The sequence below is a fragment of the Notechis scutatus genome, chromosome 1, assembly GCF_049901735.1.
Source record: "Notechis scutatus isolate UNSWTSFEM ecotype Mainland chromosome 1, rNotScu1.2, whole genome shotgun sequence".
Lineage (NCBI taxonomy): Eukaryota > Metazoa > Chordata > Lepidosauria > Squamata > Elapidae > Notechis > Notechis scutatus.
In genome coordinates, this window is record NC_142009.1 from 135275651 (window position 1) to 135297055 (window position 21405).

Sequence of the window (21405 nt, forward strand, 5' to 3'; positions counted from 1 at the left end):
CATTCTTACACACTGCAAAAGTGGTTATAATCTCCCAGGTAAGATAATAATTTAGAAGTGAATATAGCAATAGCAGTAGCATTTAGACTGATATACTGCTCCAGAGTGCTTTACAGCCCTTTCTGAGCAGTTTACAAATGTCAGCATATTACCCCTAACAATCTTGGTCCTTATTTTACTGACCTCAGAAGAATGGAAGGCTGAGTCAACTTTGAGCTAGTCAAGATCGAACTTCAGGCTGTGGGCAGAGTTTGCCAGCAACACTGCATTCTAACCAGGCTCATTTAAAGGACAGTGGATGCTCATCTTATTTGGATGCCTAATAACATGTGTTCGTCAAGGGCCAAGTGCATAGCATAAATATTGGAGTGTCCCCATTTTATTTAGGAATACACTAAGGAGTAAAAGCAGATCTTCTCAAAATAGTCACCTACTCAAGAAAGCTTTGTACTTCATTTCATGTGAATGGTCCCCTAGTTTTGAAGAAAAATATTCTATTTTTTTTTTTTTTTTTGGTGTGATCTAAAGCAATGAATTTATAGATTTTGGAGAAAATAAGCTAGGATAGGAAATTCAGTGAGCTCTTGGCATTCTTGGGCATATTCATATTCATGAACCTCGTGGTTGTCTAGGTATTCATAAATAATGAATTTTGCATGGCCAAAAAAACCATAGAAAATGAAATACAGTCTTTGTTTACATAATACTGTTTTGGAATATTTCTTTTATTCATCCTACTGAAACCAAAACAATATGTGAAAATATAATGGTTATTGGGATCTTTTCCAATGTTGGTAAGGTTTGGTTTGAAGGCTGTAATAGCTCTATCCCCTTAAGTAAACAATTTATGTCAGAAACTAAACAGGAGAAATATTCAGATGGCCTTAGAATGATATTTTGATACAAGAGATGATTGGTTGGAGATTGACCAATTGAATACTTTTATATATTGCTGAATTCTTTCAGGATCCTGGTAACTTACAACAATTGACTATCTATAGTAATGATACATTAAAATCTTTAATCAACCTAATCATTATGTGTATGTTTATGTATGTGTGTGTATGTCTAATAACCGGAGTACCTCTTGAAGTCTCTTCACAAAGTAGAGTGTCTGTAATGCTTTTCTTTGCTTAATAGCTGTGTGCAACGAAATTTCATTTCAACGTACGCTGATTAGTGTACATTCAAAGTGATAATAAAGTTATTCAAATAGCAGTTTTTGCCTATGCCCAGAACATGGGCAGAAGCTATTAGTAACAGAAATAACCTGTTGAGGTAAGTTGGTCCCACTATTTTGAGGTGAAATCTTCCATGAGCCGCATATCCTTTTAATGTTACTTTTGTATTCCTGTTTTCTACTTTGCAGAGAAAATCTATGTGGTTGTTAGGAACCACAAACTGTAGGAGGTGAACAGGCTGCACCTGAGGAAAGGGTCACATGCATCATAAGTCACGAGTCCCTGCCCAGGCCTGAGGAGAGGGGGGTTCAACCGGTACATTGTTACGAGGCCCACGGAGCCCAAAGGGGGCCATGAAGGGGAACATATTTTAAATTTTTTACAAAACCAAAATTTTTAAAAAGAAAAATAGCAGGACGGTGTGTCAACCCGGATGCACTCAGGCAGGGGTGGGGGTGGGGGACAGTGAGAGTGGCTCACAGCATAAGCAGGGGTGGGTTTCTACCGGTTCTGTCCACCTCTGTAGAACCGGTAGCTCTGAAGAGCAGCAGACATAGAACCGGTTCTATGTCTGCTGATGTTTTTGCCCACCTGCCCGCCTGGGCTGTTACCTGACCTTTATTTCCTGATTTTTCAACTTCAGCTGCCATGCAAGGCACAGCTGCAGTTAAAAAAGCAGGAAAAAGGTGTTTTTTCAAAGGCTGCTTCTCTGCACGCAGCGTGCTAATGACGATTTACAGGTGCTCGCGCGCAGCCTGCAGGAAAGCACATCGTAAATCACCGAACCTCGTAAATCACTGAACCGGTAGTTAACCCTGTCAGATCCCACCCCTGAGCATAAGACTCCAAAGCATCAACTCATTGGAGGGCAGGAAGGAAGGCATGCCTTTCCTGCGCAGCAGCAGTAGCCCTCCTCCTCCTCCTCCTCTATCTTTCTCCCCTTCTCCCCATTTCTTGAAGAATGAACTTCCGCTTCTTACCCTGTCGAAATTCTTCACGCCAAAAGGAAGGAGGTGCCACTGTTAGCTTAGTCGGAGGATCTGTGCATGCCAGCTGTGCCAAAGGGTAACTGGCAAGAGGTGGCTTTAAAACGCAGGAGGATAAACCAGAGGAGGAGAGGGCAGGCGGGCGTGAGAAGCGTCACTCTTCTTTCATTCATATAGACTAGAATGAATCATTCTTCTCCCAGTCGGGAAAAAAACCCATCTACTTGTGGGCTGTGCCCACTCCAACACCGCTTCTCTGTACTTTGTCCTCACACACACGCACACACATCTGCTTCCTGATCTGCTTTGCTGCCCTGTCAGCCCCCCCTTTTTAACGAGCCTTTCGGTTGGTTAGGAGTTATGTGACGTAGGTGCAGGGATTAACGTGAAATCCACAGGGTGGTGGGGAGGGGGAGGGGAGATGTTAACTGAATGTGTAGGTGAGGGGGCCCATATTAGTCTTGTTCCAGCACTTAATAATCCTCTCAGCGGTCCTTTCCCTGCCTACCCACAAAAGCTCTAAGTCCAGCCCACCTTGAATGGCTCTCTTATCTCCCACTCATTTCCCTTAACTACCGTATTTGCCGGCGTATAAGACGACCCCCAACATTTTCACTCAAAATATAGAGTTTGTTATATACTCGCCGTATAAGACTACCCCTCTTCCACACACCTTCCACTTTTGCACTTTTTTTTTTTTTTTTGACGCACTTTTCTGCTTTGGACAATTTTGAAATGAGCTAATCCAATTTTGAACCAAGAATATGCAAATAGCTATGGAGTTTAGAAATGAGTTTTAAAAATATTTTTCATTGCTTACCATTAAGCGTAAAATATGTTGTAAATAAAATGAGAACACAGGAAACGTTCTCTTCTCAATACAGCTGATCTCTCTCTCTCTCTCTCTCTCTCTCTCTCTCACACACACACACACACACACACACACACCAAAACCCGGACACTGAAAAGGCTGCCAAGGAACAGTATATTCAATGCCTTCTCTTTAATCAAGAAACAAGGAATTCCTTAGAATCTTTTTTTTCCCCAAGTGGCCCTCTTTAAAAAAAAAAAATGGAGGTAACACTTTCATTCAAAAAGTCTTCCAGTATCTGGAGTCGCTCAGACATATTGAAGTGAGGCAGGAGAGTAAGTGAAATTTGAAATGATCCAGCTACCGCTTTTCTTCCCTCCCGCCCGAAGGCCATTATCTCCACGAGGGGAGGCAAAGAACGAGGGGAGGCAAGGAAGCCAAACACGCTAAAAAGGATCTCTTTATTTTCCTACACAAGGTCACACCTACTTTTCCGCATTCAAAGGACAACCTCTCTCACCACCACCACACACACACACACACCCCAATACCCGCAAACAATGTTCTGGGCATTAATCACCATTGCTACATTAACCTAGTAAATTTATACCTGCCTCCCAGTGTTGCTTTGACGGCAGGATTTCACACAGCGGGCGCTCGCCGCTCTCTTCTCTGCTCTCCCACCGTTCGCACATGTTGGAAGCACCGTAAAACCTGATAACCCACCCGGGGCTCCCCATCCTTAACCTACAGCCGCCCGCATGCAAAACCTGCATGCAAAAAGAAAAAAAGAAAAAGAAAAGTACGCCGCACGTGAGGATCTTGAATCCTCTCCTCCCCACACCGCTAAGGAAGGAAGAGGGGGAAAGGTTGCAGCAGCGCGTGGCGAGTGACACCCGCCACACACACACACACACACACACACACACACACACACACACACCCCCCCCAGCCTCCTCCCGGCTGCAACTCAAGCTCGAAGTGGGAGTCGGAGTCCTCCCGGCGTATAAGACGACCCCCCACTTGGAGGCATGTTTTTCAGGGCAAAAAAGTCGTCTTATACGCCGGCAAATACGGTACCAATTGGTCAGATTCTTGTAGAGAGCTTAAGCTTGTAATGAATCTTCATACTCATTTGAACTGCCTGGATCTCCTGATTTCCCCAAAGCTTGACACAAATGATTTGATGGCAATGTCAATCAAAATCTATCAATATTATGCATTGTGCTGAAAAATTGCAGTAGAAGAATTTCAGGGACCTACCTGGAGTGTAAATGCCTTGTAATGTACACCTTCTTTGTGACTTTTCTGAAATACAATCTTCCCATAGGCTTCCGAGTGCAATTAAAAGTGTTATTTTTAATCTTTAAAGCCCTACATTATTGGGCACTAAGATACTTAGAAGACGTTCTTCTTGCTCAGCAGTTGCAAGCTGCTTCACTGGTCCATCCCAGGAGAACTTTTAATTGTTCCCCATTTCTGTAAAGTGAGGGAACAAAGCATGCAGGGACTGCTTTTCCGTTTTGGTTTGTGCATTGTGGAATAGCTTCCTACCTCACCCCGAAATGTGATCATGATGTTAGCTTTGTGCAAGTTGTTAAAAATAGAGCTCTTTAAAAGAGTTGTGGGGCGTGAAACATTGCAATCAGTTTTATTGGTTTTATAATTGTTTATATGGGGATAGTTGACTTGTATTAAAATTTGTTTCATTTGTTTGTTGTGGATATTTTAAAGTATTGCATATTTGCCTTTCATTTTGTTTGACCTGTTTTGTTTTATTGTATTTTTAATACATATACTGTAAATTATTGAGTCTTCCTGATTGCAATAAGAATAAATCTTATAAATAAATAAATATGCATTAAAGTTAGGTTAGCTAGCTGGCAAAATGAACATATTATACCACCACAACTCTTAACAAATATTATTGCTGCCTGTTTTTACTATAAATCTTTGTTATTACTATACTATAGCTTTTCCAGAGTGTCTCGTTCATGCTTTTATAATGCATATAATTCATTTTTCCTGTTGTTTTGATTTTTGCATCACCATGAAGGCAATTCACAATTGATGGAATGAATGGCACTTGATGCCTTGAACTTCTCAGACTCTCTTGAAATTACATTCTACTTGTAACTTTTTTATAATATGTCTGATTTTACTCATTGCTTCACATGTGGTGCACAGATGAATGTGAGGTTCATCCATCACAAAGAGCCAAAATATGATTTATCTGTTTTTTTCTTGGCATGTTGTGAAATCTTAGCCATAGTTCACAAAATAGTATAAATAAAATGGTAGTAAACCTAATCAATTACAGCTTAATCAATCAATCCTGATTAAGAAAACTGGGTTAGCATTGTATACAGATCCAGAAACACAAAAGAAGACCGATCTCTGCATTATGTACTTTCAGGGTTGTAGTTTAAATTGTTCCTTTCTTTCACAAGGTCTTGTTTTTTTCCTTCCTTCCTTCCTTCCTTCCTTCCTTCCTTCCTTCCTTCCTTCCTTCCTTCCTTCCTTCCTTCCTTCCTTCCTTCCTTCCTTCCTTCCTTCCTTCCTTCCTTCCCTCCCTCCCTAAGTTCCATTGGCTTCTGTCTCAGGTGGTAGCAGCCATCTTTTATCACCATGCACTGTAACTGCATATTTGTGACCCACCGATTTTCAAAAGAAAACGTGAATTTAGGAATATCCCAAGCTTCCTCGATTCTTGAAATGTCGCAATAATTATTACATGCCTACCAGCAAAACTAATTTAATTGCATACTCAAAACAGCAGAATACCTAGTGGTTATATTAATTCAGAGTCAGGCACAAACCCTGTGACATATCGCTACCAAAAAACATTTACGGTCTGCATATTCTTCCTCTGCCAATGTTCTTAACTGTAAAACAATATATGAATCAAATCATGTGTCTTCTTGTTTTCAGGATATTCCTCTTCAACTATTAATGTCCTTTTTGCTTCAAAGGAAAGCAATACTTATCATTGCTAATAAATAGTAATAATAATATATGCTTCAGTATAATATATCTTTCATTGTGGACATTCATCATTATTGTATCTTATTTCAGAAGTTTATTTTTGTATAAAATGCGTATACCAGCTACCTTTATTTGGTTCAATGTCTTCGTTTTGTTTATTCTTTATAAATTTTGTTTTGTTTATTCTTTCATTTTGTTTATTCTTTATAATTCTTCCAAAAAGTTCCAAGTAGTATGTCACCCTCCGAACAATGTGGCATACTGGGTTTCAATGAGAAACAGTCACTTGGCCAGGACCAGTAAATAAAGGTTACATCCCTCCCAAGCCATAAAACCTTCAGAGAACAATATGCACTACTACCTCAGAAGTGAAGACATATCCCTTTGGTTTCTTGGTAACAGAATCAATGAACTATTAGTGGCAGACAGGAAAGGAAGGCCCATTACAATGACCTAGACAATCTTTTAGCAACTTTAACACAGAGCCTCCGGTGTGCATTGAATTTACTTCTGCTTCTTAGACATACTTAACAGTTATTTATCTAGAAGGAGGAACACATTCCGCCCTCACCGTGAGTTCTACCTTCTCCACTGAACAAATTGTTCTGAGAGCAAAAAAAACCCAAGCTGTTGTAAAGTTGAGGACTTGCAGCAGGTGGTAACATATGGGTCCATCCAATTCCAGCCAAAACAAACCAATTTGTAGAGAAAGCTACAGGATCTTACTGTGACTCAGTGCTGAGGAGGCGAGGAAGGAACAGAAGGGGCTCTGGCTGAAGCACATTTGGATGTTGCTCTCTAGAAGTATGATTCAAATTTCCCAATTCCCAGGACAATGTATTTTTCTTTCAGGCAAATGACAACTCATCTTCTGAACGTAAAACACGTAGATAGAGGACTAGACTAATTTCCTAGTCTAGAAAAAAAAAGGATCTCTTTTGGATCAGACCAAATTTCCTTTTTCTTCAACATCAGATAAACATCATCATGCATCCAGAGAGACCATTGACATTGTCTTCCTCAGCTAAATCTTGTCTTGTAAAAGCTGTACCCTGGATTTAATTATCATAGCTAAAGACTCATGCACATGTTGGGACATATTGTTTTACTGCATATATCAACCATCTTCAATTTGTAGTCCTTCGATTTTTTTGGGAATCATGTTTAGTAGAATCCCAAGCTAATAAATCCAATAGATATATTTGCTGATAATTCTGGGAGCTGTAGTCCAAACTTATTTTGGAAATGAGAAGTAGGGGAAGGCTGATCTATATAAAAATGGTGCAAGAATTACCCTCCATCCAAAGATTATGCAATCTTTAAAAACAATCACTCTGAAGTGAAAACATTTGAAGTAATTCTAATGCATAATTTTCCACAAACAGCAAATTCTGGCTAGAGAAGCCAAAATTTTGCCAAAGGAGTTTTTCTAAAGAAAAAAACAAATCTGACAGATTTTCTTTTTCTCCCTTCCTAATAATGCCCCTTATTTTCCATTTTCTCCTGTTTTTCTCTCTTATACAGAAAATGTCTAGCTGCCACTCAGCCACTTCCTTTCTACGAATTGCAAAAATCCAAACCGAGCAACAGAATGAAATTGTCTCCTCATTTTGAGGCTCAAGAGTGTGAGAGAACTCAGCATCAGTTTGAAAACAAATTGGTTCTCCTACGATCCCACCCAATGTTGCTTTTTGTTTTTTTTTAAATCAAGTTGATCCATTTTTGGTTTGGGTGTGGTATACTTAAATGTGGGGCAAAAGTACTATTTTCTTTGAAACACTAACTTAGTGAAGCTTGTGAAGGTCTATTTAACCATTTGTAGATCATAGTTCTTTACCCTGCCTTCTACTTCCAGACTATAGCAGATTGCTCAAGGAAACAATTGTTCAAGATTATAAAAACTCTGTGGGTGTATGTGTGTGTTGCAAATTCATGCAACCTAGATGTGGACATGGTGGATGCAATAAATTATTTCATTTTATTTAATAATGTGAATGTGAGGATATTTCTATTCCTTGAATCTAGGATCTGGGGCAACCAGTATGGGGCAGTGATGAAATGAAGGACTTTGGTCCTTGTTTTCAGCCTTTGAAGTCTGGTAGATGTTTAACCTGCTTTTGAGAAATTGGGAAGTAGTAATAGTGGCAGCGTGGAAGTGCCCATTGTCAGAGTCTTATCAGTGACATTGTTTTCTCTGTTTTTCTGTCCACAGATAAAACTGGAGATGTTTTGTGACAACACCAGATTTGTCAGTGATTCCATTTCCTTGGCAGATTTGAGTTCTCAGCTTATGTGAGTAGAGTATTCTGGTCAACTAAAAACAATTACATAAAGAAAGTTCTAAAAACAGAAGACATAATTACGACATATTAAGCATACTCATAAAAATCATTCAAAGGGCTTTACTAAAGAGAGATGAATTGATGCCTTTTTAAAAAAGTGGAGAGAGTGGAAGCTCAATTTAGTTACAGAAGAAATGCATGCAGAATGTGCAGACTATGTAGAAAGAGAGTCTTTCCTAATACTGTACATCTCACTAGCCATATTTCTCATGCAGGAACATTTTAAGAAGGACTTTTTCTACTAATCTTAATGTCTGGGCAGTTCACCATAACAAAGGCAGACCTCAGACAGCCTGAATAATTTTGATTTGAGCTCAAAAGGATAATATAAATACCCTTAATTGAGCCGAGATAAATAAATATGGAAGGCAGGGTTTCTATACATATGTGATTATCCATAACTCTGCTTCTGGTTCTTTAACTTTGTCTCAAAATCACCATTGTTACCAGGGGTGGGATTCAAATTTTTTAACAACTGGTTCTGTGGGCCTGGCTTAGTTGGTGGGCGTGGCCAACTCAATATCACTCACATCGAGGCACGCATCTCCTCACCTGGCCTCTCATGACTGTGGGGATACTGCAACAGTCATAACTGTGAAAAATGGTCATAAGTCACTTTTTTCAGTGCCATTGTAACTTTGAATGGTCACTCCACACAAGCAAAGTACCAACAAAGGAGGGGGGAAAAATCCAGAGAAGTTCCTGAGTCAGGAAGTCTAATCCTGCCAAGAATGTAATAAGGGTTAATGGAGAGACAGTTTCTGTAAGAAACTCCAGAATGTTTCCTTCCTGTCTTCCTTACAGGATTAGGCCAGTAATTTCTTCTAACAACCGTTTCTCCGAACTGCTTAGAATTTTAACAACCGGTTCTATGGAATAGGTGCGAACTGGTAGAATCCCACCCCTGATTGTTACCCATAATCAGGTTGATTTCCATATTAAAGTATAAAAGGTGGGGAGGAGGCCTCTTTACGTTTAGATTAAAAGCCATTTTCTATGCTTCTTATGAGAGGATTCCAAAATGTAAAGAAACATTCATCACACATACTCTTAAAATATGCCACTCTTTTAGCATGCAATTTTGAAAGCACTGCATCCTCTCCCTTGCTAGGTCTTCAGTGGATTTCATCACTGAAATCTGAAATGGCTTTCTGACTTTGCAGCTTCATTGTTCCAATATCTCAGGGACTGTCACAAAGAAGAGGGAGTCAAGCTATTCTCCAAAGCACCTGAGGACAAGAAGCAATGGATGGAAACTAATCAAGGAGAGAAGCAACCTAAAACTAAGGAGAAATTTCCTGACAGAACAATTAATCAGTGGAACAACTTGCCTCCAAAAGTTGTGAATGCTCCAACATTGGAAGTTTTTAAGAAGAGATTGGACAACCATTTGTCTGAAGTGGTGTAGGGTTTCCTGCCTAGGCAGGGGATTGGACTAGAAGACCTCCAAGGTCCCTTCCAACTATTCTATTCTATTCTATTCTATTCTGTTCTGTTCTGTTCCGTTCCGTTCTGTTCTGTTCTATTCTATTCTATTATATTCTACCCTATTCTAAAGTTAGAGCAGGATTTCTGTAAGAGTACAGACCAGACCTATCCATTGAAGCATAAATATTTCTTTTCAGATTAATTGCAGAAAATAACTATGACTCATCAACAAAACAGCTTTGGAAAAAACATACCATGGCAGGGATACATTTGAGAAAGTGTCAAAGAAAGTGAATTAATTTAGACAATGGCTATAGACTGAAATGATTTGAAATACATTTTTTGAAATACATTTTTTGAACCACAGGAAAAAAACACAGTCTCCCTCTCTCTCCCCTCCCCCCCTCCCTCTTCTCTCTCTGCAAGTAATTTGTAAAGATAGTTTATATTGGATTGTAGCTAGACTGAGACAAGTGCTGCATCCAGCAAGGGCACGCTCAATAAGAATATTACTTGAATTTCTACTTGCACTCGATGAAACTATCATTGTTGGAAAGCTCTCCAGGAAGCCCATATGTCTCACGGGAACTGCTTGTTGATCTGATTGCTCCCATGATTTATTTCTCATGCAGAGAAACATCCTGTGCTGATCTTGTTTTATGTAGAAATGGTTTTATTTTATATAACAGTGATCTGTTATTGGCAAGTCTCTCTGTCTGCTCTCTTCCTTTGCCACTTTGTTGATTGGAACGTCTTATTAAATATATTGAGCAACTGAGAGGATAGGCGTGTCCATAGATTTCTTTGAGGTAACTCACAACTTTTGTTGTTGTTTTAAGTGTACCCATCAACAAGTTCATGACATTGAACCTAGCAGTCTCCTCCTTCATTAGAAATATTTTTGCATGCTTAGTAACTAACTACTTCACAAACTTTTTTATTAATTCAAGTCGGTGTTGACTCCTGGCAGCTGATTGCACAAGTCCCTGCAGTTTTCTTGGCAACATTTTTTTCCCCCAGAAGTGGTTTGCCTTTGCCTGCTTCCTAGGATTGAGAGATAATGACTGGCCTAAAGTCAGCCAGCTGGCTTCATGCCTAAGTTGGAATTAAAACCCACTCTTCTGATTTCTAGGGTAGTACTTTAATCACTACACCAAACTGACTCTTTTAGCAGAATGTAAAGAGAAAAAGACTTAGCATGCATAACAATTAAAAAAAAAATGGGTCAAATGAATGTAGTTGTGCATAAAACTTCGAATGAAGACATGACAGCATTGAGAATGCACTAATCCCAATGTCCATTCATCCATCCATCCACCCACCCACCCACCCACCCATCTATCTATCATCTATCTCTCTATCATCTATCTATCTCTGCATCTATACCTATACACAGATCTTTTTAACATTTATTTTATTGTGTTTTGCTAATCTAGGTGAAATGTTAATATACATTGCTATCCCATGTATGATATGTCATACACAAATATACAGTATATATCTGCTTTTGAAACTTGGTGTTGAAGACAGTTCCTCAGAATCCCATGCAAAGCTAAGGAAACAAATACACGAATCTTCCAAAGAAAACAAAAAACAACCCAGAATTCTCACTTGAGACCCAAATGGCCAGACTCAAATTGTTTTATTTCAGACAGATTATGTGAAGACTCAACTCTTGGGTGAACTCTATATCTCTGGCAAAGGGGGAAGGAAAGAAAAAGGAGCACAACCAGCAGCAAGATGGATGGACTCAATTACAATCATAACGGGCTCACCCAAATGAGCAGGATGGAGATAGATCTTTCCAGATCTATCTATGTGGTTACTAAGAGCTGACACCAATTTGATGGTACGTAATCCATCAGTCAAGGCTTAGAGAGACATGTATTGGTGTGTCTTAATCTGTGATCAGGCTGGTCCTAGAAGAAAACAAATAGTGACTGATGTAAGAAGCATGTTATATAAAGCAAGGTAACTGACAAATTTAAGGACATCAGGAATGTTATAATGTGTTTCACAGACTTATTTATTTCGTTTGAATGAAACTTAACAGAGATTACTTTTGGCTAGAACATGACCCCAGGGTGTAATATTATTTTTGACTTTTCTTAAGTAACCGATTAACTACCGTGTCAGGGAAAAAGAGCACAATGAAAAACAAGAATTGTTGCAATATAGATATCAGTAGAAGCAAAAGAGAGAGAGAGAAAGTGACAGCATAATTAAAAACAGATTCTGTGAAATCATACAATATTTGACATTGGCAATATGCAAGCTACTATATGCAAACTGTAGCCAATAAATAGGAGAAGGGGGTGTGGAGGAAAGATTTGTTGTTTTTTATGCTTTGACATGCTGGTACCTGCATTACCAATACCCCCTGAAAATCTCTGCCTTTACTTGCTTGCTTAATGTAATGTATCCAGCCACAAACTCGTCTTAATCATCTTGCTTGAACAACTGTCGTGGTTGTTTCTTCATGTTCTATTTTCTTCCAGAGTTGTAACCTCTGTTATATCAATGAATGACTTTTAAATCACAAACTGTACATCTTTATAAGCTGCTACTTTTTGTAGGATATTGATAATGGGCGGATTTGCAATTCCCTGTTCAAAGTGGTATGTAGGGTCATCAGACTTTAAAACAGGGATGAAGAACCATGGATCTTTTTTGACTTGTGGACTTCAACTCCCAGAATTCCTGAGCCTCCTTTAGAACAACAACCAGCTTGAATGGCAGGCACACTACTCAAAGGCTAAGTACCCTGCATGAAAAGGGATTGTCTTTCTGCCTAGAGACACATGCAGATTCCTGTGTACCTTGTTTAAAACAATTACTTGTCAATGGTCAGATATGTTCATCTCCCATTTCCGTAACTCTGTTAATCAGTGTCTTGGTGCTCTTGCTCTTCACAGCTGGAGACCAATGACTCACTGCAACTTGGTGGATCCTCTCCAGTTATTAATGTGTGGGTTTTCTCCCGCGTAAGATTCAAAGTATCTAGGCAACGTTTCGATGAAGTCTCATTCATCATCTTCAGGCTTGCTTCTTCGGCTCTGTGCTTCTCAGAGTGATGTGAGCTTTCAGCTGCTTCTTCCTTCTAACTGCCAGTGGGGGTGTGACTTGACTGGGTGGGGGCTTGGCTGCGTTCCGATTGGGTGGGGGTGTGTTCTCATTGGTTGGAGGCTTGGCTGTGTTCTGATTGGTTGGGGGTTGGCTGTGTTCTGATTGGCTGGGGTGTGTTCTGTTCAGGTGGGGGCTTGGTTGTGCTCAGGTTAGTCTTAGTTGCTGGGGATTTGAGCTGGTGAGCTGTGATCCTGTTGTTTGGCTTTGCGTTCGTGGTCGTGCCACATCTTCATGGTGGGCATCAGTTCACTTCATGTATGGGTCGGAGGGGTTTGAAGCGGGTAGTGATGCAGCTGCGGTGCGGCTTCTGGTCCGTGGTCATGTCTCATCATCTGTGTGGGTGTGAATCTGCTTTCTACATGGAAGTGTGGTGGTAGCATCTTGTGTGGCCTTCATGGGTGTGGGTCTGGTGTCATTCTTCATGTTAGGTACTCGTTTGTTAATGAGGGCGGGTTTCCAAATGGCTGGTAGGCGGGAGGTATCATCTTGTTTATTCATGCTGTGTGGGAGTTTTTCTATCTCTATGGCTTCTCTGATTATTCTGTTGTTGAAGTGTTCGGTTTTGGCGATAGTTCTGGTACTTTAAAAGTCAATCTCATGTCCTGTGGCTTTGAGGTGTTGGACCAGGGAAGAGGTCGGTTCTTCTTTTTGATTGAGTTCTTGTGTTCTTCAATGCGTGCACTTATTCTTCTGTTAGTTTGTCCGATGTATGTGGTGGGACAGGTGGTGCAAGGGATTTCATATACTCCTTGGTTTCCTAACTCGATTTTATCTTTAGGGTTTCTTAGGAGGGTGGATATTTTTCTGTTTGTGCAGAATGCTGTTTTAATGTTGTGTTTTTGGAGGATCTTGCTGATTTTGTCTGTAGTGCCTTTTATATATGGGAGGAGGGCTTTGCCGTTCTCTTGTTCTCTGTCTTGGATTTTGGTTGGGGTTTCTTTTTGGATTAGGTGGGTAATCTTCTTTCTTTGGAATCCATTGGCTGTTAGTACGTTAGTGAGAGTGTGTAGTTCGGTTTTTAGGTGTTGTTCATCGGCTAAGCATTTTGTTCTGGAAATGAGTGTCTCGGCTACGGAATTGATCTGTGCTGGGTGGTGGTGTGAGAGTGCATGTAGATAGTGGTTTGTATGTGTTTTCTTCAGGTAGATGGTGTGTCCTAGGGATCCATTGGATTTTTTGTACACTAAGACATCTAGGAAGGAAAGTTGATTGTTAGCTTCTGTTTCCATGGTGAATTGTATTTTGGGGTGTAGGCTGTTGAGGTGTGTGAGGAAGTTGTTCAGTTTTTCTTTCCCGTGTGGCCAGATTATGAAGGTGTCATCTACGTATCTGAGCCAGAGTTTGGGTTTGTGATCATATTTTTCTAGAGCTTGTGTTTCAAAGTGTTCCATGTAGAGGTTTGCGATGACAGGTGAGAGGGGTGATCCCATGGGTGCTCCATCTATTTGTTTGTATTTTTGTCCGTTGTAGGTGAAGTATGTATTGGATAGGCAGTGGTTTTTCTAGGTAGGTGGTGGGGTCTGTGTTTAGGGGTTTGTATGTGGGGTCTTGGAGTAGGTTGGTTAACTTGGTTTGGAAGTCAGATGTGTTCATAACCACTGTTGCGTTGCCCTTGTCTGCTGGTAGGATTATTATGCTGGTGTCTTCTTTCAGGTTAAGTAGCGCAGTTTGTTCTTCTTTGGATAAGTTGCTTTTGGGTGGTTTGCTAGTGCAGAGGATGTTGGTGATTTCGAGTCTAGTTCTGTTAGCATCATCAGGGTTGGTTTTGGTCAGGCTGGTTTCAACTCCGCATATAATGGTTTCTGTGGGGATGTGTTTGGGAGCGACCGCAAAGTTGAATCCTTTTGAAAGGACATTGGTTTCGGCTTCAGTGAGGATCTTGTCTGAGATGTTGTGCACTGTTTGTTTCATGTGTGGCTGTGAGGGGGGAGGAGTTTGTTTCTGGCATTGTTGTAGTTTTCTGAGTTTGTTGGTGTGTGTCTCTGTCTTGAGGGTGGTCTGTGTTTCGGCTCTCCAGATAGCGAGTTGTTTGGATTTGACTACCAAACCAAGTTAACCAACCTACTCACACAATAGATACAAACTCAAAGTAAACCGCACCAAACTTGATTGCAGGAAATACGACTTCAGCAATAGAGTGGTCAATGTCTGGAATACTCTACCCGACTCTGTAGTTTCTTCCCCAAACCCCAAAAACTTTAACCTTAGACTGTCTACTATTGATCTCACCCCTTTCCTAAGAGGTCTGTAGGGGGCGTGCATAAAGCGCACCAACGTGCCTACAACGTCCCTGTCCTATTGTTTCTCTTATTCTTTTATTTTTCTTATATGTAACCATTTCATGTATTCACAACTATGTATACATTTATACTTATTATCTTGTAAACAATTGGCAAATCAAATAAATAAATAAATAAATAAATACTCCAAGACCCCACATACAAACCCCTAAACACAGACACAAGCCTGAAGATGACGAATGAGACTTCATCGAAACGTCACCTAGATACTTCCAATTTTACGCGGGAGAAAACCCGAATAACCAAAGATCCATATACAAATACCCATGAAAACCTCAGAAAACACACACACACACACACACACACACACACACACACACACACATATATATATATATATATATATATATATATATATATATATATATATATATATATATATATGGTATTCAGCTTTGTTTGGGTATTTTCCCACGTCATTATAGTTGTGCTTTTAAAGTTGTAGCAATGTTTTGGCAGAATCTCATCTGCCATCATCAGGCTTCTCTTGGCAGATGAGATTCTGCCGAAATGTTGCTACAACTTTAAAAGAACAACTATAATCACGTGGAAAATACCGAACAAAGCTGAATACCATACATGTAAGTACCCACGAAAACTTAAGAATGAATATATATATATATATATATATATATATATATATATATATATATATATATATATATATTTGTTTTCTTAAGTTTTAAAGGGTACTTACATGTATGGTGTTCGGCTTGGTTCGGTATTTTCCCACGTCATTGTAGTTCTTTTAAAGTTGTAGCAACGTTTCAGCAGAATCTCATCTGCCATCATCAGGCTTCTGTATTGTGTCCGTCTGTGGGTCAGACTTTTACAGTGGTTTCAGATTTAAATTTGGGGCAGCCTATTGCTGTGCCAGAATGGTTTTTCTTCATCCTGATTGGTTGGGAGTGTTGGTCTGTGTTTATTGGTCTCGGAGTTTGCTGTGTTCTGCTTGATGGGTGTTTCTGATATATTCTGTCTGTTTTTTGGCTCTTTTTGTATCTTGATTGGCTGGCAGCATTGTGTTACTTTAATGGAGGTCTTTAGTGCAGCTTGCACTAAACAAACAAAAAAATCTCCACACCACAAGCCAGGCAAACACCTGGGCACAAATAGATCCCCCCTGATACCTCCAGCTCAAACACACCCCAACCAGGCACCCAGATGAAACCCAGCTTCCTAACTAATGATAGCCGTCCATTTACCCGAAGCCAAAAATCTTAAGGCTTCTGTATACATAGCTTTTTTATATATATAGCTTTTCCTTCTGCTGGCCTTTGATGTGAAGATGATAAAGAGTTTGCCAGCATCTTTCCAAACTGGGTAAAAATCTTAAGGGATTTAAAATAGTAATCCTGTTGACATTTCTAGTTGGACTGAGCTGCCCATTCAGAATAGAGAGAGAGAGAGATTATGTCATTTTACATTTTCAGGTTTTGATTACAGATCTCTGTTCACACATCATGCTGATTCCTTTGGAAGAGGAATCAAGATGCCATCTTCCAGTTTCCAATGAGATTCTAAGTATTATTTGCCTAAGTTACTCCTCCAAAGATAATAATTTTTAACTGGTGATTCCAGCAAGGACGTTCTGCATGCAAAGCTGTATTCTGCCACTCAGCTACTATTGCTTCATTTTAAATTTTCTGTTCCACAACTTTTTAGTTTTAAAAAAATTAGTTAAAAAAAGTGCTTGCTCCTGAATCATACCACTGATCCATCATGCTCAGTTTTGATTGACAGTGACTAGCAGAATTTTCTCAGAATATCACGCAGAATTTTTTTACAGTACCTTAGAAAAATAAGCATACAATGTTTAAGCTATGAAACACTTGCTGGCTTTAGTTTAGAACTGTCTATCTCTCCCCAAAGCCTCTGGTTCCGTATCAGAGATCTTTTACAAAAGGAGACAAGGACTGAACATGGCACCTTCTATTTGAGAAGCAACACCTGCTTTTAAAGTTGCATGTACAGTACATCAGATAAGACCGTTAATCTTATTTAGATTACAGGCAGTCCTCAATTTATAACCACAAGTGAGCCCAGAATTTATGTTGCTAACTGAGAAATTAGTTAAGTGAGTTTTGCCCCATTTTATGATTTTTCTTGCCACAGTTGTTAAGTGAATCACTGCAGTTGTTAAATTGTCACCCAGTTGTTAAGTAAATCTGGCTTCCCCATTCAATTGGCTTGTTAGAAAGTTGCAAAAGGAGATCATGTGACCCTGGGACATTGCAACCGTCATAAATATGAGTCAGTTGTCAAACATCTGAATGTAAATCAGATGCTGCAGCAGTGTGAAAAATGGTCATAAGTCACTTTTTTCAGGGCCATTGTAACTTCGAATGTTCACTAAATGAACTATTTTAAGTCAAGGACTACCTGCAACTAGATCTACATAAGATCTAGATAAAAAGATAAATATCAAGATAAGAGCTGCCCATTCAGAATAGAGAGAGAGAGAGATTATGTCATTTTACATTTTCATTTTTCCTTTTGCCACCTAATTGACTTTTGTCTTTTCTTCTGGGTCCATTCCTTTAACACATTCCTTTAAAAACGTGGGCTGCAGCAGCTTGTCAATTTTGTCTAAAAATGCTTCTGTGGCCCAGAAGCCTTCTTGAAAATAAAGGTGATGCTGAAGGCTGATGCTGTGCTTTGCAGCATTGCCAGCTTCCTTCAAAATATATTCGTAAATTAAAGGAATCAGAGAAAAAGAAATGTAGTCAAGAGGAGCAAGGAGTTTGATTGGGGAAGTGTTTGAGGGCACACTGATTTGCATGGGTCGTATGCTGTAACTTCTTACGTAGTACTTTATCATCTCTTCAAATAGTAGAGGATCTTCAGAATAGTAGCCCTTTTTTGCCCCATCTCCATCTGGCTGATACATTTATCTGGAGATGTCATAAATTGGACCTAGCAACTTCTGCATTTAAAATCTGCCTAACCAATCTTGCAGAAACTTTCATGGCAGGGCAACACATACCTTGTGTAATGTGTTATGAATGCAGTTGCAGTAGACTACCAAGTCCCCTTTGCTATATTGGGCATTTTCAATATAAAAAAGAGGAAAGAAAATATCCAGTTCATTGCACTTTGAAATCCCCAGGACACCTTTTCCACATTGTCTTCTATAACACAATCACTGTACTTATACTTATTTTTAAAAAACCCAACCATAACAATAATTGCAAAAAAAAAAAAAAAAAGAGTTTTTCTTGCAGTGGTCAGTGGTCTTGAGAACTGGCTGATGCAGTCAAGGACATCAGAAAGGTTCAAATTAAGTCGTTAGAGTTATAAAGTAAGGGGTGTTCCCATGGAGCTACATGGGTGATTAGAAGTATGGACCAGGGGTGGGGTTCTACTAGCTCGCACCTATTCGCTAGAACCGGTTGTTAACATTCTAAGCAGTTCGGAGAATCAGTTGTTAGAAGAAATTACTGGCCTAATCCTGTAAGGAAGGCAGGAAGGAAACATTCTGGTGTTGCTTATAGAAACTGCCTCCCTGTTAACCCTTATCACATTCTTGGCAGGACTAGACTTCCTGTCTCAGGAACTTCTCTGGAGTTTTTTCCCCCTCCTTTGCTGGTACTTTGCTTGTGTGGAGTGACCATTCAAAGTTTACAATGGCACTGAAAAAAGTGACTTATGACCATTTTTCACACTTACAACTGTTGCAGCATCCCCAAAGTCATGAGAGGCCAGGCGAGGAGATGCGTGCCTCAATGTGAGTGATATTGAGTTGGCCACGCCCAGCCAATAACATGATCACCAAGCCATGTCCACCCAGTCACATGACCACCCAGCCACACCCACCACCTAAGCTGTTGTTAAAAATTTTGAATCCCACCCCTGGCATGGACTCACTTTTGTCATACAAAGATACAAGTCTAATAGCAAATAATTGCAGAAGGTTTGACATTTATGGGTTTTTATTTACATGGTACAAACACATTCTGTGCTGCTGAAGATTTTTATAGAAAAGGAAATTTGACTTCAATATTTTGTCAATATTCCTCACCCATTCCTCCAGTGCCATTTATTGTGGTTTTCTCACTTAAGATAAAAAAATAAAAAATTTTTTAAAAAAAAAAAAAAAAAAAAAAGTATAAAAAAATAAAATTTTTTGGTCCTTTTCATCAACCAAGGATAAATGTCAACACTGGCAGTGAATCAGCGATCCATTTGCTTTATGTTTCCCTTTGTGAAATATTACTATTTTTTTTTAATCTCCAGGAACTCTTCCATCTTGTTCAGACACCTTGACCGCAGAATATAATGAATATCTGAGGACATGTTGGGAAAAACTTTGTCCTGAGGACAAAAGAAAGGGTTGGAATGTGACTGGCTTTGTAGAAATGAAGAATCAGAGATAGATTGTACCTCAGTGACTGGATTCATACATTGCCTCAAGCTTAGGTTCCTCAATCGTTTTGGGGTAGTGTACAGAGATGGGATTTTTGAGACTATATGGAAATTTTGCACACACAAAAAAAGGAGTTGATGTTGGGCAGACAATCTCATTAATAATATAGCAGCCATAAAAAACGGCAAGAGGTTAAAAAGCACTTATTTCCTGGTCATGTTATCGGTCATCTCTTCTAGCAAGCTTGTTTGGTTAGTTCTTTATTACTACTCTTACTGTTCTGACCTAGGCTTTGTCAAACTTAATAAAACACAAACTGGTTTTAAAAGTAAAACCTATTTTAATGTGATGCTGGGAATTATGGCCAAAACTAATTATACACAGTTCCTCCAGATAAGAGCACACTTTTCAGTGCTGTAGAATGCTGCCCAAAAAAACAGAAGTCCAATTAAGGCTAACATAAACCAACCCAAAAACCCAGAAAAAACCTACCAGAGTACAGAACTTCAAGAAGGACTTGGAAATTACTGAACTGCTTTGCTTCCTGCAAAGCTTTTTGTCATTGAGGTCTGACTTTTATCCCTTATGGGAGGGGCAATCACCTCCCAGTCTTACTCCTGAATCGCCCCTTCTGCTTCAGCTGCTCTCACCTTCTAGCAGCTCTGCGCACACGTGCACTGAGAACAGGCTCCCCGGGGTCCTCTGCTTCACTGCTGCCAGACTCCGAAGGCAGCACCCCACTCCCAAATGGTCCTGGCCCCATCCCTGCATCAGATGCAGGACCCTCGTCCAAGTCCTCTCCGGACTCCCTGACTGGTTCCCTTTCGTCCTCACTGTCCGATACCTCTGCCATCTGCACCGGCTGCTGGTGAACCATAACACTTGCTTTTCATCTTTTTCTGGATGACTGGCTTACTTCTGAATAAAGTTGTTCCATACTAGCAGGCTTGTAGGCCTGCATTTCTATTGGTCCAGAAAAGCCGGGCCGTGATTGGACAAAACTAAGCGTTCTGATTGGTTCTTATTCTGCTGCCGCGATTGGGTAAAACCAAGCGCGGCAAGCTCAAATGCATGTCATAGGCTACCTAGCCGCAGCCAGCTCTATAAAAGGAGCTGCCTCGGCTGGGAGTTTTTGTCTCAGTATCTGGTTTCCTAATAAAGAGCTGTTGTCACTACTTCGAGTCTCGTCTCTCCTTGGGACCCACCGCCCAGACTTAACACTGGCGACGAGGGTGGGATACTGAGACAACAGAGCTGACTAGCATGTGGCAGATAGCACATAGACAACCTGCAAGACGGCCAGCAGCGCCATGCCACCCGCACCATTCAATCCGGCCAGCGAGGACTGGGAGTCCTACATTGATCGTTTCCAAATGTTCTTGGAATCAAACAACCTGAAGGACGCCACCGGCAGCAAGAAGCGAGCGGTTTTTCTAACACACTGCGGACCCGCCGTTTTTAAAATGGCCAAGGCACTCGCGAAGCCAACAGACGTCAAGACCATGGATTGGGATACCCTAGCTCCCATCCTCTGGAACCACTACGCCCCGGCGGTGCCGATTCTCATCCGTCGGCATGACTTTTATCAGAGGGATCAGCGCGAGGGCGAGAGCGTTGGAGAGTTCGTAGCCAACCTGAGGGACCTAGGAGGCTTGTGTGGATTCGCCAATTTAGACGAGGCCATGCGTGACCGAGTCGTCCTTGGCCTGAAAGACCCAAATCTCCAAAGCAGACTGATGGCTAAAGGGGACATCTCCCTCGCCGACACCATAGCCAAAGCCACCGCAGCCGAGGCCACCCGTAAGTCAGCAGCACGAATGCGGCGTTCAAACGGAAACGACCGCCAACCCACCAGCGAGACGGCAACCGCAGCAGACAAA

At 40.4% G+C, this 21405-nt stretch overlaps 1 protein-coding gene across 3 annotated transcripts in view; it reads right to left on the bottom strand.

Moving 5' to 3' along the window:
- Nucleotides 1-11364: 11364 nt before the first annotated feature.
- LOC148133009 (uncharacterized) overlaps nucleotides 11365-21405 on the bottom strand; it is a 92823-nt gene continuing 82782 nt past the window's right edge. For all 3 annotated transcript variants that reach the window (XR_015745882.1, XR_015745878.1, XM_087946769.1), the window contains one exon: nucleotides 11365-11652. Coding sequence is in view for 1 of the 3 variants with exons in the window: in XM_087946769.1 (XP_087802895.1) it covers nucleotides 11631-11652 (22 nt within the window). In the remaining 2 variants the exon portion in view is untranslated. The remainder of the gene's footprint in view (nucleotides 11653-21405) is intronic.